The following is a 17,441-nucleotide window of genomic DNA, read 5'->3' as shown; positions in this document are numbered from 1 at the left end:
GATGCTGTTGATGTGGTGTACATGGACTTTCAAAAGGCATTTGCTACATTACCACACAACAGACTTGTGGACAAAGTTATAGCTTGTGGAAGAAAAAGGATGATAGCAACATGGATACAAAATTGGCTGAGTGACAGGAAACAAAGAGTAATGGTTAATGGATGTTTTTTGAGCTGGAGGAAGGTTTGTAGTGGAGTTCCCCAGGGATCAGTGTTGGGACCCTTGCTTTTCCTGATATATATTAATGACCTAGACCTTGGTGTACAAGGCACAATTTCACAGTTTGCAGATAATATGGAAGCATTCTGAACTGTGAGGAGGATAGTGTAGAACTTCAAAAGGACATAGACAAGTTGGTGGAATGGGCGGATAGGTGGCAGATGAAGTTCAATGTGGAGAAATATGAAGTGATTCATTTTGGTAGGAAGAACATGGAGAGACTGTAAAATAAAGGGTACAATTCGAAAGGGGGTGCAGGAGCAGAGAGGGACCTGGGTGTATATGTGCATAAGTCACTTAAGGTGGCAAGACAGGTTGAGCGAGCAGTTAATAAAGCTTTATTAATAGGGGCATAGAGTACAAGAGCAAGGAAGTTATGTTGAACTTGAATAAGACACTAGTTTGGCCTCAGCTGGAGTATTGCGTCCAATTCTGGGCGCCGCACTTTAGGAAAGATGTGAAGGTATTGGAGAGTGTGCAGAAAAGATTCACGAGAATGGTTCCAGGGATGAAGAACTACAATTATGAAGATAGATTGGAGAGGTTGGGACTGTTTTCCTTGGAGAAGAGAAGGCTGAGAGGTGATTTGATAGAGGTATTCAAAATCATGAGTCTGGACAGAGTAAATAGAGAGAAACTGTTGCCACTCATGAAAGGATCGAGAACGAGAGGGCACAGATTGAAAGTAATGGGAAAGACAAGCAAAAATAACATGAAGAGAAGCCTTTTCACGCAGCGAGTGTTAAGATCTGGAATGCCTGAGAGTGTGGTGGAGGCAGCTTCAATTGAAGCATTCAAAAGGGAATTAGACTGTTATATGGAAAGGAAGGATGTGCAGGGTTGTGGGGAGAAGGCAGGGGAATGGAAATAAGTGAATAGCTCGTTCGGAGAGCCGATGCTGACGCGATGGGCTGAATGGCCTCCTTCTGTGTTCTGACGATTGTATCGGATTATTGCAGATAGAATTGTCTACCTAGTGCTTGGCAGAATCTCCAATTTTTTGTATTTTACTTATTTATTTGTATTCATTCTTGGGATGTGGGCGTCACTGGAAAGGCTGGCATTTATCACTCATCCCTCGTTGCCCTGAGAATGTGGTGGTGGGCCTGCATCTTAAACTGCTGGCTGGTGGGTAGAATGGGCCAATTCACTGGGCAGTTGAGAGTCAACTATGAAGGACACAGGGAGCCAGTTGGGTTTTTTTTTAACAGTCCAACAGCTTCATGATCACTTTTACTGATTACTTTTTATTTCCAGAATTTTTTTAAAAATTGAATTCATATTCTCAAAGTGCCATGGTGGGATTTGAACTCATGTCTCTAGATTATTACTCGTGTTCTCTGCGTTACTAAATCAGTAGTATAACCACGACACTACCACACCCTACCAATTTCTTCAAATCTCTTTTTCCACTCACCCCTGACCCCTTGCTGATCGATGTTGGCACTTAGTCCCCCAACCTATTAAAGCTTAAAAATATTCCTTGTTTTTCCATTCCTCCATTCTATCTCTGTAATCACTTCCAACCCTACATTCTCCCAGAACAATGCTCTTCTGACTCCAGGACCCCTGCCCTTGACCCACCATTGGTGGCAGAGTCTTCAGCTGCTCTCTGGAGTTCCCTCCCTAAATCTCTTTCTCTCCCTCTAGTTCCCTCCTTTTTAAGAACCTTTTCTAAACCCATTCCCAACAAAGCATCTAGTCATCCCTCCTAGTCTCTCCCTTCCTAGCCCTTTGTGCACTTCCCCCACATTTATTTGGGAGGTGCTTTAAGGATGTTCATGCTGTAGAACGTACTTTATAACTGCAAGTTGTTCTATCTCGGGTATATTATTTTCTGACATAATAAAGCACTATGTCAGTGTGAGTATTCACAGGGTATGGTAGTGTAATGGTTATGGTACTGGACTAGTGGTCCAGAGATCTGAACTCATAATGGAGAATGAGAGCTCAAATCCCACTCCAGAGACTTGAGTCCAAAATCTAGGCGACATCCAATGCGGTACTGAGAGACTGCTGCATTGTCAGAGGTGCCATCTTTCAGATGAAACATTAAACTGAGACTAAACCTGCTCTGTCAGGTGAATGTAAAAGATCCCATGGCCACTATTCTGAAGAAAAGCAGGCGAGTTCTCCCCGGTGTCCTGGTCAATATTTATCCCTCAATCAACATCTCTTTTTAAAAAAAAAAAATCAGCTTCTGATCATTATCTCTTGCTGTCTGCGGGAGCTTGCTGTGTTTCCGACACTACAACAATGACTGCATTCCCAAAGTACTTCATTGGCTGGAAAGCACTTTGGGAGGTCCTGAGGTTGTGAAAGGCGCTATAGAAATGAAAGTCTTTTTTTGAGCATGAAGCTGTCGGATTGTTGTAAAAGCCCAAATGGTTCACTAACGACAGAAACCTTTTTAGCTTAAATGTGGCTCCAGACACTCACTATCTCATAACAAGCCAGTGAAGTGGCCTCGCAAACCCCTCGGTTGTCTCAAACCGCTAGAAAGAATGCCTCATGGATTTGTAGCACCACCACCTTCACAAAGCAACTGGGGATGGGAAATGCATCTCGAGGTTGAATTTTTTTTTTCTTAAAAGTTTTTCTCTCTCTCTCATGGATATTCCAGTCTGTGCAGGATTGAATTTTGAGGCCTTGTTTTGATCAGTTGCTCGGGAACTTCACAGTCAAATGGTTCAGAACCAGATAAGGAAAGCGTAATGGTTTTGAACTGAAGAAATCGGAGGTATCAAAGGGACCAATGGCAAATTTGTACCAAGTGGGGAGGAGAGTAATTAAAAGCCTCTCGTGCTCTGTGCCATGCCTGATCTTGCCTTGTTATAAGCTACAGCAGGCATTGCCAATGGAAGGTTCTGGTACCAGATTATCAGATAGGACCGGCAGGCAAATCTCTCAGCTGTTTCTGGTGCTGATCAGTTGGCGAGATTCCAAGGCAGCCCAGATGAAGAGTCACAGACTCTGCATTAGAGCTTTAACCATCTGATTTTTTCTAGTTAAAGGTAAAACAATCCTTCTTGTTCCCCTTGTGGGGAGGGGGCATTGACCTTAAGTAAAGCATTTGTAATGGAAAATATAGTGTTTATTTGTTCGTGGATTGTGAGTGTTGCTGGCTATGCCAGCATTTATTGCCCATCCCTAATTGCCCTTGAGAAGGTGGTGGGGAGCTGCCTTCTTAAACCTCTGTGGGGTAGGTACAGCCACAGTGCTGTTAGGGAGGGAGTTCCAGGATTTTGACCCAGCAACAGTGAAGGAACGGCCATATAGTTCCAAGGCTGAGTACCATAGTTGTTGCATCACTGGACTATTATCCAGAGGCCTGGATTAGTAATCTGGAAACATGAGTTGAAATCCCACCACAGCAGCTGGGGAATTTAAATTCAATGAATTAAATAAATTTGGAATAAAATGCTAATATCAGTAACGGTGACCATAAAACTACCGGATTGTCACAAAAACCCATCTGGTTCACTAATGTCCTTTTAGGGAAGGAAATCTGACGTCCTTACCTGGTCTGGCCTACGTGTGAACCCAGACCCACGGCAATGTGGTTGACTCTTAACTGCCCTCGCAAGCCACTCAGTTGTATTAAAGAAGGCAGCTTGCCACCAACTTCTCGAGGGCAATTAGGGATGGGTAATAAATGCTGGCCTTGCCAATGACGCCCACATCCCGTGAATGAAAAATAAAAACAATATTGAATATATTGGGATCTTTAGTACAATCGGGTGCAATCTTCTCACAGACTGTCATTGTTTAGAGTAATTCTGGCATGAACTACATTTTAAAAAAATAATAATTCTGGGATATGGGCATCACTGACTAGGCCAGCATTTATTGCCCATCCCATGTTGTTTCAGGAAGGTTATGGGCTGCCATATTGCATCACTGAGCTGTGGTTTGATACAACGGAGTGACTTTCTCACTTCCATCAGACAACAGTTGAGTTTATGTGGGTGTGGGACTGGAACCCTATCTAGGCCCAGACTAGGTCAGCGTTCTCTGCTAAAGGACATTGGTGAGTATTTGGGTTTTTGCAACAGTCTGATAGATTCCTGGTCATTTTTTACTGACATCAGCTTATAATTTTCAGATTTTTATTTTTTAAATTCTCACTGCCATGGTGGGATTTGAACTCATGTTCTCTGGATTATTAGTCCAGACCTCTGGTTTGCTAGTCCAGTGACATACACAATTGTACCTTTTATACCTGCTGTTAGAGCTAAGAGGTTACCTTCACAATTAGTTTAGTTTAGAGATACAGCACTGAAACAGGCCCTTCGGCCCACCGAGTCTGTGCCGACCATCAACCACCCACTTATACTAATCCTACATTAATCCCATATTCCTACCACATCCCCACCTGTCCCTATATTTTCCCTACCACCTACCTATACTAGGGGCAATTTCTAATGGCCAATTTACCTATCAACCTGCAAGTCTTTTGGCATGTGGGAGGAAACCGGAGCACCCGGAGGAAACCCACGCAGACACAGGGAGAACTTGCAAACTCCACACAGGCAGTACCCAGAGTTGAACCCGGGTCGCCGGAGCTGTGAGGCTGCGGTGCTAACCACTGCGCCACTGTGCCGCCCTATTGCACTGAGATTAATTTTTTCTTTAAATCCTTATGCGCTCCGTCAGACACTCTGCTGTCTGGTTCTTGTTGAGGTGTGTTGATCCCAATGGTGTCCAGCCCTCCCTCCCCACCCCTCCTTTTGTTGTCCTTTAACGTGTGCCTTCAGACCTATCTTGTTCTGTACTGCCTCTTGCTCACACTTCGTAGAAGCATAGATGTTTGCAACACAGAAGGAGGCCATTGCTAACCCAATCCAAAACTACTCCTATTACCCTGCTCCCATCCCCATAGTAGTGTGACGAGTGGCCTGTTTCTGTGCTGTAAATACAATGTAAATATTTATCCAGTCTTCCCTTAAAAGCAAACCTTTCCATGGTCCATATGATCTTTTGCCTGCAGAAACTTCTCCTAGACTCACTCTGCATCTTGATGACTAGCTTCCCTTTGTCAGTGAACCCCACAGCCTGCGAATCATAGATTGGTACAGCGCAGACGGAGGCCATCAGCTCGTCGAGTCTGCACTGACTCTTTCGAAGGGCAATCCAGTTAGTCCCCCTCTCCCATTCTTTCCTCCTACCTCTGCAATTTTTTACTCCTTCAAGTATTAATGCAGTTCCCTTTTGAAAGCTCCTATTGCATCTGCTTCCACCACCCTATCAGTGCATTCCAAATCCTAACCACACATTGTGGAAAATTATTTTCCCTCATGTCGCTTCTAGTTCTGTTGCCAATCACCTTAAATTTGTACTCTCTGGTGTCAATCCTTCAGCCATTGGAAACTGTCTCTATTTACTCTATCTCAACCCTTCACTATTTTAAGCACCTCTATCCGATCTCCTCCTAGCCTTCTCTGCTCGAAGGAGAGCTAGAATCGAAATGAAACAGAAGGAGGCCATTTGGTCCATCAAGTCCATGCTGACTCTCTGTGGAGCAATCCAGTTAGTCCCATTCCCCTGCTCTATCCCCATAGCCTTGCAAGTTTATTTCCTTCAAATGCCTATCCAATTACTTTTTGAAATGCTGTCCTGGCAGGTGGACTAGGTTGCATTGGCGCCCCCACCCTGTGTTAACTGTATTTTTCTCTCTCTCTGCAGATGGTGCCAGACCTGCTGAGCACCTCCAGCATTTTCTGTTTTTGTTTTAACAATTTTGTTGAATTAAACAAAAGTGTGGGGGACAATTATTCCCTGGTGCATTCTCGAATGCAACACCTCGACCAATCAGCACCCTTTTCTCGTGCAGTATAAATTGTTTCTCCCTTTGAAATTTGGCATTCTTGCATCTGTCCTGATGAGTGCAAGATGAAAAGCTTCGACAGCGTGTTTCTCTCTCTTTTTCAGCGATACTCAAATTCTATACTACCAAGTGACTTTTTAAAAAAAATAAAATAAATGAAAGGTTTCTGTCTCTGTACAAAACGCTTGCTCATTTCCTGCAGCCGTGCTTGACTCTTGCATCTTGTGTTGCAGGGCGCTCAGTGGCAGGTCAAACATCGGAATTTGTGAATGAAGTTCTTGAGAAGGTGTCGGCCGGAGAGTCAGCTGGCGGACTGAGCTGACCATCGTGAACATTGTCCTCGATCTGAAACCTTTGCCTAACGAAAGGATGTTATTAAACAGGAGGGGGTGGGTGGGGCGAAAAGAAAAGACACGCCATTTCCCCAGCATTCATTTTCTTGCTGCCTGTCTTTTTTTTTGATGTGTGCTGTTGTTGGGGGGGTGGTGGGGAGAGGGTGTTGCTGAGTTTGACATTGTCTCCCGAAACCCTATTTTCACCTACTTCCCACTCCCCACTCCCCACCCCGACTGTGGCCTGCCTGCGCTCCTCAATTTGAGCATGCCTGGGAGGATTTGCTGTGTGCCAATCTGTGTTATCGAGGAAAGATCCCAGGGCAATTAAGGGGTGCTTATGGTGAAGGCGATGAGCGGCACGTATAAGTGTTGGCAATTTGGTAAGAATAGCCGATGGAGCTATTTTAATTTTTTTTTCTATCTTTTTGGCAAGTGGTTGAGTGAAGGGGCTGCATTGACACGGAGTCGTGGGACAGGTGTTGCTGTGACGCACACATGTGACTTTTGTTGCTTCGGAATGATTCAAGCTACGCCAGGGAAAGTTCTCCAAAATGTGTCAGCTTTCTTTCAACTCCTTGTGATTCATTTTCCAGATTTGACCACTCTTTTATTTTCAGTAGCAATTTTGTTTTCTAAGTGCAGTGTTTTTCAAATCTCCCTCCAAAAAATACCATTTTGGAATTACAGGAGCATAAGAATGTTTCCGGGGGAAAATTTCATAGACTGAGTGTCCGGAGTGAGGGGAAAGTGGGGTGGGAGGACGGCGGGGGGGGTGCGACACCAGGACAGAATATCTGTTTCCACGGCAACACGGTAGCCATGTAGCGTACGATCAGGGAACGACCGGAGATTTATTGTGGATGGAACCGACCCTACCAATTACAACATAACCAGACTTTATTCAACAGCTACTGTGAATTGGGAATTGTTATGTGGCCCCTTGTACTTCATCTGCTTTAATATTTTATAATAATGAGCACTTTAACTTTACAGACATAAAAAAAAAAATCACTTTTACAGGTGTTAGGTGAGAGACTTTATTTTTTTTGGGGGGGCGGGGGTGTTGGGAGGGGGAGAAACTCCGAATAAAGTTTAGCTACTGACAGTTCGCATAGTCCTATGAGCAAAAGATGGCGAAGGCGGGGAATGGACATGAGAGGTGCTTGAGGTCTGTGATAAATGTGCATCTTGCAACAAGATTCTCCTCAGCTACAGAATGTGTGTTTTGTTTGTCTGTTGTGCTTTATGTTTTAAAGAAAGAAGTTGACTGACATTGAGGCTGAGGTGACATGAATGTCCCACATTACGGGGGATCTGTTCCTATTTCCAAACCCTCTTTCAAAAGTCTAGTCCTGTTTATACGACCCCCGGTGCTTAGATAACATGGTCCTGGGCTGCTGGTACTGTGGAACCAGAGCCGAGCAATATCCACAGCTGGCTCTCTCTGTCCCAGGCCTAGGAAGAGGAAAACAGGCCTGGGTTAGGATTAGGTCACTGCTGGAGGTGGGAATAGCAATTCTACTCACCCCCACTCTCCCTCTTCTCCCCCACCCTGCCCCCTCTTTTCCCCTCCCCCTCCCCCTGCCCCATAGGGCAAAGTTCACTCTTGTATAATAGCCATTTAGGGTGGGGAGCCAGAGAAGGCAACTGGTACCCGTGGATACAAACCCCACCAGCGTCGAGTCAATACCCTGAGGTAGGGGGATGGGCAAAGACTGGTGAAAATTTGAGTGGGTGAAGTTGCAGTTAAAGTCATCATTCCCGACGCTGTTTTCTGGCTGCAGCTATGTAAAGGCCCCAGCAAGTGATAGAAATTGCACCTGTAGCTGGCCAGGGCTGTCTGAGAACACTCTAGCAGTGGCTAGAGTGTCTCACGGGACAGCCTTAACGTGGTTACAGGGCTGGTGCTCATCTGTTGAGGAGCTGGCGGACAGTCCCTCCTTTTTAGACCCGGCTTATGAAACAAATCAAAGTTCATTGAATTGTGTGCAATATCACTATCCCATTAGTTTTACCGAACTCGGAATGGGTGGATGGAGGACTATTATTCATAAGCAGCTCAGACCTGCTCGTCTTAAACATGCCAAGTAATGGTCCCGTTGTATTGTTCAAACCTCAGGGGTCAATGGGAGGCTTGTCTTGTCTTGTAGTGGGGCCAGGGGGACACAGTCCTCATCAAGTCTCAGTTGTGGTGGAGTAAAGTGTCAGTTGGGATCATGGCCTGAGTGCTTGTGTTTGGTTTGCCACTGATAACAATTCATTGAAAACCTTTAGAAGCCTTCATTATTAATGTCTCTGCCTCATGGGAGGATTGACTTCAATCTTACAAAGCCGATTTGGGTGCTCTGTTTACATGTTTGGAGATTACAGGTTACTCAACTCAAAGAATTAACTTTCAGTGGCACTCACAGGAAGACTGGGCAGTGTCCATGATTCATTCTGTTCCCCTTTCCCTCCAAAATCCTTCACTCAGGAAGAGGAGAAAAGTGACAACTTGGTGGATTTCCAATAAAATTCAGGTGGGACTGAGGAGAGGAGGATGAAAGGGTAGGAAAGAAGATTTCCCCATCAAAATCAATGCCTTCCCAGCTACTATACTAGACAAGTATTCTGAGTACTAAGAATTATTTTATTTGTTTCCATAGGTGATATTGTCACAGTCTCTGGCCTCCAGATTCTGCTACTGGGTAGGCCCCAGTTGAAGCCAGAATTTTTGCTGCTATGTACCCACTGTAATGCCATCTAATAGGCCTCTCCGAAGATGTTCCATTGTGGGAGAATGACGAAAAAATAATCACTGTGTGCAGCCCCTCCCATGTTTATACTGCCAGTGTCCCTTCTGTTTTCTGGGCTGATTCGGGAAAACACAACCACAGTCTTTGTTAGAATGGTGCCTACTCGAGCAGAAGTAAGTGTAGATATACCCAATATATGCCCTCTCCCTGCTTCTGCCCTCTTACCCTCCTTCTCCCCCTTGCTCTCTTTCCCCCACTCCTCTTCCCCTCCTTCTCCCCCTTATTCCCTTCCCCCACTGCTCTCTCTTCCCCTTCCCCCTCTCCCACACACTCCCCTTCACCCTGCCCTTTCACCTTGCCCCTTCCTGCCTCACCCTTGCCCCTTTGCACTTCCCCTTGTCCTGTCTTCCTGTGCCTTTGCCACGTGCTCTCTTTCCCCCCACCATACCCTCTTCACCACCCCCCCCCATACAGCCTTTCTTTCCCACAGCACCCCACCCCACACACCTGTTTGCCCCCATACCCTCTCCCAGTAGAATCTTGAAATGCAAAAGGAGTGAATGAACTCCTTGAATTAAGTTGCCTGTCTTCACTCCCTTTGCTGCAATTCGAGGATGCATTCTGCACACTGCTTGTGGCTGAATAACTTCCTTGGTTTCCGCATTATATGCAGGCATTTTAAGAATTTCACTTTCCATTCTTTGTGTTTTAATTTCCCGTCCCACTCCCAGCAAAAATATAAATGCCTCGAGAGGATTCAATGGACAACTGAAGTAAAACACTACTGTAAATCATAAAGAGTTAAATTGAAGGGACAGAAATAATGCCAGGTCTGCCTGGGTTCTGCTTAAAATGTACGGACTCTGTGTCCGAGGTGCTGGACTAGTTGTTGTCTCCACTCCTCACCAGTGCTGATTGTGAATCTTCTTCAGAAGTGGAAAAAGAACAACAGACAACTTTATCCAAGGTTTCCCCCAAATTCTTCCACTCGGGTATGGGGTGAAGGCAAAATGTAGTGATTAGCGATAAGTGGTCATGGCTGATGTAACTCTTGGTGAATGTCCAGTAAATGGGAGTGTGGCTTTCTGTATGTAAAGCTCCAGTACTGAATCAATGTTTTTCTATTGTGGATGAGCTGAGATGCTAAATGGAGAAGAATCTCCTTCAGTTTTCATTCCATTATAGCACAAAATCCTTTAGCATCACCGAGTTAATGTATTCTAAGTTGATGTTTTCATGAGCAATGTTAATTTAGCAGATGTTTCAAAGTAAGTTGTGTTCTTTTAAAATCGGAACTTGTCCCTTTCTTATAATAAGCTAGTGTACCAGTGCAGTCAGAGGGACCCTTATTCCACTATCCTGTGCAGTTTTAAGTTACTTTCTGATAGTGGTTCTGATTTTTTGGGAGAGCTGTTCTACACAAGCCTTTCAATTCAACTCAACAGCCCCAATCCCACCCACATACACATTTGCCTTCCTTCCCTCCGCCCTCCCGCCCCACCCCCCTCCCCGTCTCTGGATCCAAACTGCCTCGAGCTAACATTTCTAAGATATGGAGCCAGCAGCTGTTCAGGAGAACCCTCTGGGGAAAGTGGGTTTCGGATGCTGCAGTGAGTAAGTTGACCCTTTTGGATTTCCAAGTGAGGAGCTGCTGGTCAGAGAAATGTTGCTCAGACCATTGGCTGCACTTTAAGGCCCCCTTCAGAGGTGGGAAAACAGAGTGAGGGTGCTGGTGCATCAGGGCCCACCCCCGTGTCAACCTTGGCCAATCCCTTCCTTTCCAATGTTGTGTTACTGAGTTCTAGTTAAACCTTTGATTATTCACCTGTATACAGAATTATTGCAGGTAAAGACATGATTATTGGTGTTTTCTGTTGGAGTAGCTTTTTTGGGACAGAGGATCATTTTGAAGAGTTATTGTACACAATGAGATGAATTCTCACTGTTGTAGGGCCATGTGTTCTGACCTGACGCTAACATCTGTGTATTGTTTATCTCGCTATATAACTATAATGCTGCCTTTTTGAGTGGTGGGGGGTGGGGGGATGGTGAAGGACTTGGTCTCGGATCAGGACAGAGCACAAAGCACGGGGAAACGGGCTTAGCTGAACCTGACTTTGGCTGACCCGCAATTCTGTGAATGTCCTACTGGCAGGTAGTCTCGTATCATTGGGTGGAGATGGGTCTTCTGAGATGAATGACACTCAAAAGCCTGAATCCCAACCCTTAAGTGGGAGGTGTCACTGCTCCTGCTGTAGGACAAGGATATAGGCTTGGGTTGTAACCAGGCTGTTATGTTTTATAATCTAATGGGGCCAAAGCATTTGGACAAGCTGAAAATTTCACTTACGGAGAAGAAGAATGTATTTAGCATATAGTATTGTAAAGTCTAGAACTTATATTGCTGACTCTGAGCACTTTATTGAGCAAGTTATTGTAATACATTGCAGAGCATAGAAATAGTCAATGTCTACAGTTTCATAGGCTTGGCTTTGATATATTATAAGATATATAGATATATATTAAAAAAACACAAGGTATGCCTTTTGAGGGAAGGAGAGCTGTCAGCTGTGAACAGAATGTAATACCTGAAGTTGAGGTTCTGAAGCTGGCTCTTTCTCTTATTAACTCAGCACTTGTGTATATGGTTTCATTAAAAGACAGTGGCCGACCTGCGTGGGGTTTGCAAATCTTCCCTGTTCTCTCAGTGTGAGCTAGAGATTGGTAACAAGAGAAGGGTTAGAAACCCAAGTCTTGGCTTCCAGGATTTCTTCATGTTGGGACATGTGGGGAGGGAAAGGAGTGTATTCTTTTACTGTTCACTTATGATTGGGTTTTGCCACTGGTCCCATCAGAAGGATCCTTCATGGCCAAGCATTCCAGTTTTTAACCTTTTTTGTTACTGATCTGCCCCAAGTGTTGACACAGCATCCTCCCCGCTGCTTTGTACATCCAGCAGTTAGTTAGTTTTCTCTATACTAGCTCCGTACCTTTCTTTCTCCAGTAGCTAGATTCCTCCGTGGCCTCCAGAAGGATGTGTGTAATTATCAGAGCTCAAGTTGTTAATGGTGTGTCCATGTCTCCCCATCCCCACCACCTTCCCGTCCCCCAAACACATGCTTCCCAAATTGAGAGAAGGCAAGAAAACTTCTTGAGTTCCTCCACTCGATATGTGAAATGAGAACTGGTCGAACTCCTCATTTGGGATTGGTGAATTGCTTGGAGAGGAACAGCAGCCGTCTGATGAGACCTGGCTCATCGGTGCAAGTCTTCATTCAGGGCGAATGTACAGGTACCTACAGCTTTCTAATTCTTTTATACCCAGCAATCCCCCACCCCCCCCCCCCCCCACCCCCAATCATCCCAATCCAGACCAAAGATAGTTCCAGAGAAGTTTTAAAACCTTGTACAATTTCTGGCTGAGCTTCAAAGGTTTATGGAAGAAGATAAACGGCTATCGGGCAGAACATGGCCTTGGAACATTGTGTGTCAAAAGTTGTCTGTTCAAGCACTTCAAAGCCCAAGTTCAACAAAGGCTGACTTGAGGGTGGTGATCCTGATCGGAGTTTTGGTAACCTGGTGGATATCAGCAGCTTGGAGAAGTTCTTTCTGCATTAACGGAGATCCTTATGTGGAGCTTTTCCTGCATAATGTGACAGATCGGAGAACGGGATGACCAATCGTCTTTTCAATGTGTACCTTGATTTTGGTGAAATGTGAGTCTGGGATGTTCCAAAAGTCTATAGTTCCCCAATTATGCGACGACAGTTGAGTTTGTTCATGTTCGCCGATATCCCTTTAGTTACATAATATGCTACTGGAGGCCTGATGGATGGATCAGCATATTGATGTGCCAACGTAATTGTGCCAAGGATCGGCACTGGCGTGGATTTTCCCCGTAGAATTCGTGCTAATTAGCTCAGGTTAAGGAGGTGGGTTGGGAATAGAAAGTGGATGAAGGGGGCATTGGAAGCTGGGTCAACACCAATCCACCTTGTTGGATTGCTCATTCCTAGCGTGGATTTAACTGCAGCCTAGGAGTAATTGGTCTGCCGGCTTTCTCAGTGAGCATTGGTACAAGAAGTGGGGAGGGGGTGGAGAGGGAGGATGGAAGGGACAGTGGAAGATTTGTTTGCTTTTCATTTGACCTACTGCATTGATCAAGAAGCAGGTGCAGTTCATCCAAACATTCTTTGAGAGATGGTAACAGGAACCATTTGCAGTCCTGGGCAGGCTGGCCATTTATTATTGAAAGCTGCTACACTGATCTTCGCTTGTTATGCAAGTGTCATATGTATATACAAAGGTCTTCTTTCTTGTCCCTGGCTAATAAGTACTGTAAACTACTTTGAATGTGCAGTAAATCTGTTGTCAAGAGTCAATATTTTAGTTGTTTGGATATGCCTGGTCTGAATTTTCATCAGAGGGTTGAAATTGTAGTATATATGTTATAAAAACAAATCCTTATTAAGGTTAATTACAGCTAGGCTTATTGGCTTGTTGTGGCTCCTAGTTTTTTTTTTGTGCGTGCTGTTGAAACACAAAAGTGACTCTCATTTCTTTGTCAAGAAGGAGTCTGAATTTAAGAGCCATTAGGGCTTGTGACCTGCTTGATTGAAGTTAAGAAGTTAGCAGCCAGTGACTCCTCCCCGGCGCCCCCCTCCCACATCACTCAGAAGCTGCACCTTGCATTCTTTTTAAAGTTACACAGCTTCCAGTGTAAGACTGTAAGACATGGCTCCTAACTTTTTTTTTACCTTGGCCTCTTTTTCAGCTGATTTGTTTTGATTTTGTCCCACCTTCTGCCTGGTGTGCAAACTCGCATGTTGGTCGGAGAGGGAGGATGGAATGGACAATGAAAAATGTGTTTGCTTTTCGTATGACCTGCTGCATTGAACAAGAAGCAGGTGCAGTTCAGCTGCTGGGTACTAGCAAGCCATCGGTTGGCTTGGGGAGGCACCGGCTGCCCTGGCTCAAGGTTATTGGTCACCCATTGGGAGCAAGAGCCCCTTTTGTGAGGTGCTTTGGAAACCACTTGGAACACCCCATGTTGTCATTCTAACTGAGATCTGATAGTTTGGCATGGACTGGGAATGGGACCGGAAATCTCTGGTCCGTATGCTTCCATTTACACACTCTTACCAACTGAGCTTTTCCATGTTATTGTTATGTTACAGGATATTGACTGTGGAATGCGCCTTAACACATCAGATGTTTTGCCTCTCAAAGTCCATATTGTAATTATGGCAGAGTATATTTATTGTTTTCCATTGGCTGGATCAGGAGGATTGATCAGACTCTGGCTGGTCACTGCATCCCAAGATCCACTTAGAACCAAACCTGTTGAGGATCAGTTTTTTGATCTTAACAAATGACAACCCCCAAGGTTGTACAGTCACACACCCAGGCGATGGCCAGGTTGGACAAAAGCAGTGATTGCTGGGATGCCAAAGGACTGACTGACCTTCAACTCCATAAACTTGTTCAATGCTCCCTTTTTAAAAAGAATTGTCAAAATGAGACCCACTTTGGTACTTCATAGGCTTATGGCCTATCTAGGACAAAACCTTAATTCAGTATATTCCATGACATCACCAGTGAACAAATCCCAAAGGATAAGTGAACATATGCAGTAATCACCACACACAACTTTTCAGCTACATTCTACCCAGTAGGCCCAAAGCCTAGTTGTTATTTCTAGGCCTGGCTGAACCCCAAGAGCCTCTTCTGGACTAACAGTGGGGACTGGTTCAACCTCTGCGTTTTTATTAAGGTGTTTGTGTTTCCATAAGCCATGCAGGAGAGAGGTGGGTGAGGGCACCTTGGGCATGACTCTCCTTCCCATCTTTACTTGTTTTTTGGGGATGAAGGGGTACCAACAGGTCAGAGGTACCTTGCTTCTTTGTCTCTGCTCAGTACCTCCTCACAACAGCATGACTGAAGTAAGAAATGCAGTGTTGTGGATAAGGAGAGAGCAACTGAACCTGGATCCCAACCGCTGCTCACCTAGAAAAGGCTTTCTCTGGGTTCCGAGCAAGTGGAGAGTAGTGTAACGTTCTGCACGCAAGGCATTTGGCAAGTGTGTCCTTTTGTAAATGTGACATTCTTACAGTTAAGAACTCCACAACTCTCTAAGCCTAGCTGTAAAATATTGTACTGATGATGGGCGGAGAAGAAGGGCAACTGTAGGTGCAGATAAAGCGCAGTTGTTTCAACTTGCCTCTTTCAATAAAGTTGGTGGATCTAAATTGATGGGCAGCTTGTGATATTGGTGGTGAGAGCTGTTAAATTTACTGACTTGTAATAGGGGTGATGATCACAAAACAAGAATTCTAAACGATGTGACATTGGTGTCATTCCAAACCAGCTCAGAATTTTAAGAGACACCTGTCTTATGGAGGGTTAAATTACAATCAAGGCAGAAACTAGACTCTGACAATATTGGGGGTGGGGAGTGGATGAGATAAACTTGCATGGAACCTTTACAGCAAGTGTGCTATGATTTTCATGATCTGTTTCCAAAGTGACACTCCACCCCAGTATTGATCCCATGCTGTTTCGGCCACGTGTGTGCATATAGAATAACATTTGGTATTTGCAGCCCTCTTTTAAATGGGGACCCCATATTGTAATACACCACCTAGGGTTTGATTGTATTTGCTTGGAATTTGAGTGGGGAGATATGATTAACAATGAACGTTCTCTTTTCCCCCAATTGTTGCACAGTTTCTGTCTTGGTTTAATTATTGTGTAAAGTTTATTTTTCCTGATACATAGTTTCCATGTTGTTGTCATGTTTAACCTGCTGCTGTTCGGTAGATTCTTCTAACAGTAGAAGTTGTGCAATTTTCTTTACCCAGGAGGGTTACTGCAAGAAGTAGTGACTGAGAGAGATACAACATCCAAGTGATTCTGAGGGAGGTGGGGATGGATTTTCACATTCTAGCTCCACTGAACACCAACCTATTAACCTGTTGACCATGACTAGTAATCGATTCTTATTAAAGGTGATCCCTCCAAACTGTTGAAATAGGTTCTGTGCCATTCATCTTCCCACTGAAGAAACTCTCATCTTCACCTCTCTTCCACTGCTTCTCTATGGCTTGTGTTTCACAGTTATGCACAGTGTTGGGCACAGGTTCGTAAATGTGAACAATTAAAGAGTAGACAGTGCTGTAAATATGTTTTTGTCTTTTTACATGTTTCTCCTGAGTTTCCAAAGGGGTTTATCAGGATATGAGCACAGATTTTATTGGTTTCCAGTTGAGGGGTGGCATTTTGGCAGTCATTGTTGAAGGGAGCGGCTTAATCACAGGACATTTTTTAATGCCGAGTTTTTGCAAGTCCTTTAGTCTCTCTCCTCCTCCCAAGCAGTGATCATGAATCAGTCATAATTAATAAAATGGGCTCATCAACTAGAAAACTACGGATCAAAGATGGTTGGGATCCTGGGATCCCTGGCTGTTAAATGTTCATCTACATTGTAAAGTTTCAGCATTCCCATGTTTAATAAAAAAATCATATGTCTTTATTTTTACGATTTTATTTAAATGTTGTAGTTCAAATCTGTCAAATACTCAGTTACTTGTTAGAGCTTATTAGGATTTTGCTATTTAAATAAAAGTCATTCTTTCTTGAGAGATGTGTAACTTTTTTTATTTTGTTTGAAACCATCAATAAAGATAATAATTTTCTTCATCTGTCACATTGTTTTAGATTACTTCCAACACTCTATAATGTGGAAAAGAAAATGCAGATTGCAAGAGTGTTACGCTAGATGACATTTTTATCTCTAGTTTCCTCCTTTTTCTCCCCTTTTCCCCCATTCCCATTTGTTTTTCTGCCTTTCAACACTTACCCCACCCTCCTCCCCAACTTAGTCTTTTTTGATGTTGGTCTGTGCTGGCTGTCTTGACAAAGGTCTTCATTAATATTTGAGTCTAAACCTTAAATGGTGGACATTTGTGTCACACAAGTGCCAGGCAATGACCATCTCCAATAAGAGAGAATCTAACCATCACCCATGGACATTCAGTGGCATTACCATTGCTAGATTTCCCCTACCATCAACATCGTGGAGGGTACCATTGACCAGAAACTTAACTGGACCAGCCACATAAATACTGTGGTTACAAGAGCAGGTCAGAGGCTGGGAATTCTGCAGTGAGTAACTCACCCCCTGACTCCCCAATGCCTGTCCACCATCTACAAGTCACAAGTCAGGAGTGTGATGGAATATTCTCCACTTGCCTGGATGGGTGCAGCTCCAACAACACACAAGAAGCTCGATACCATCCAGGACAAAGCAGCCCGCTTGATCGGCAC

At 44.3% G+C, this 17,441-nt stretch overlaps 2 protein-coding genes across 3 annotated transcripts in view; both read left to right on the top strand.

Annotated features, from left to right (window-relative positions):
- LOC137380768 (CREB3 regulatory factor-like) overlaps positions 1-16,812 on the top strand; it is a 100,330-nt gene extending 83,518 nt beyond the window's left edge. For both annotated transcript variants that reach the window (XM_068053100.1, XM_068053102.1), the window contains one exon: positions 6,280-16,812. In XM_068053100.1, the coding sequence (XP_067909201.1) occupies positions 6,280-6,368 (89 nt within the window). In that variant the 3' untranslated portion in view covers positions 6,369-16,812. The remainder of the gene's footprint in view (positions 1-6,279) is intronic.
- Positions 1-17,441, top strand: part of atpv0e2 (ATPase H+ transporting V0 subunit e2) — a 553,405-nt gene that overhangs the window by 148,671 nt on the left and 387,293 nt on the right. The gene's annotated exons all lie outside the window — the stretch shown is intronic.

The sequence above is a fragment of the Heterodontus francisci genome, chromosome 20, assembly GCF_036365525.1.
Source record: "Heterodontus francisci isolate sHetFra1 chromosome 20, sHetFra1.hap1, whole genome shotgun sequence".
Taxonomy (NCBI): domain Eukaryota; kingdom Metazoa; phylum Chordata; class Chondrichthyes; order Heterodontiformes; family Heterodontidae; genus Heterodontus; species Heterodontus francisci.
The sequence above is the reverse complement of the archived record's forward strand: the minus strand, read 5'-3'. Positions and strand labels throughout refer to the sequence as shown.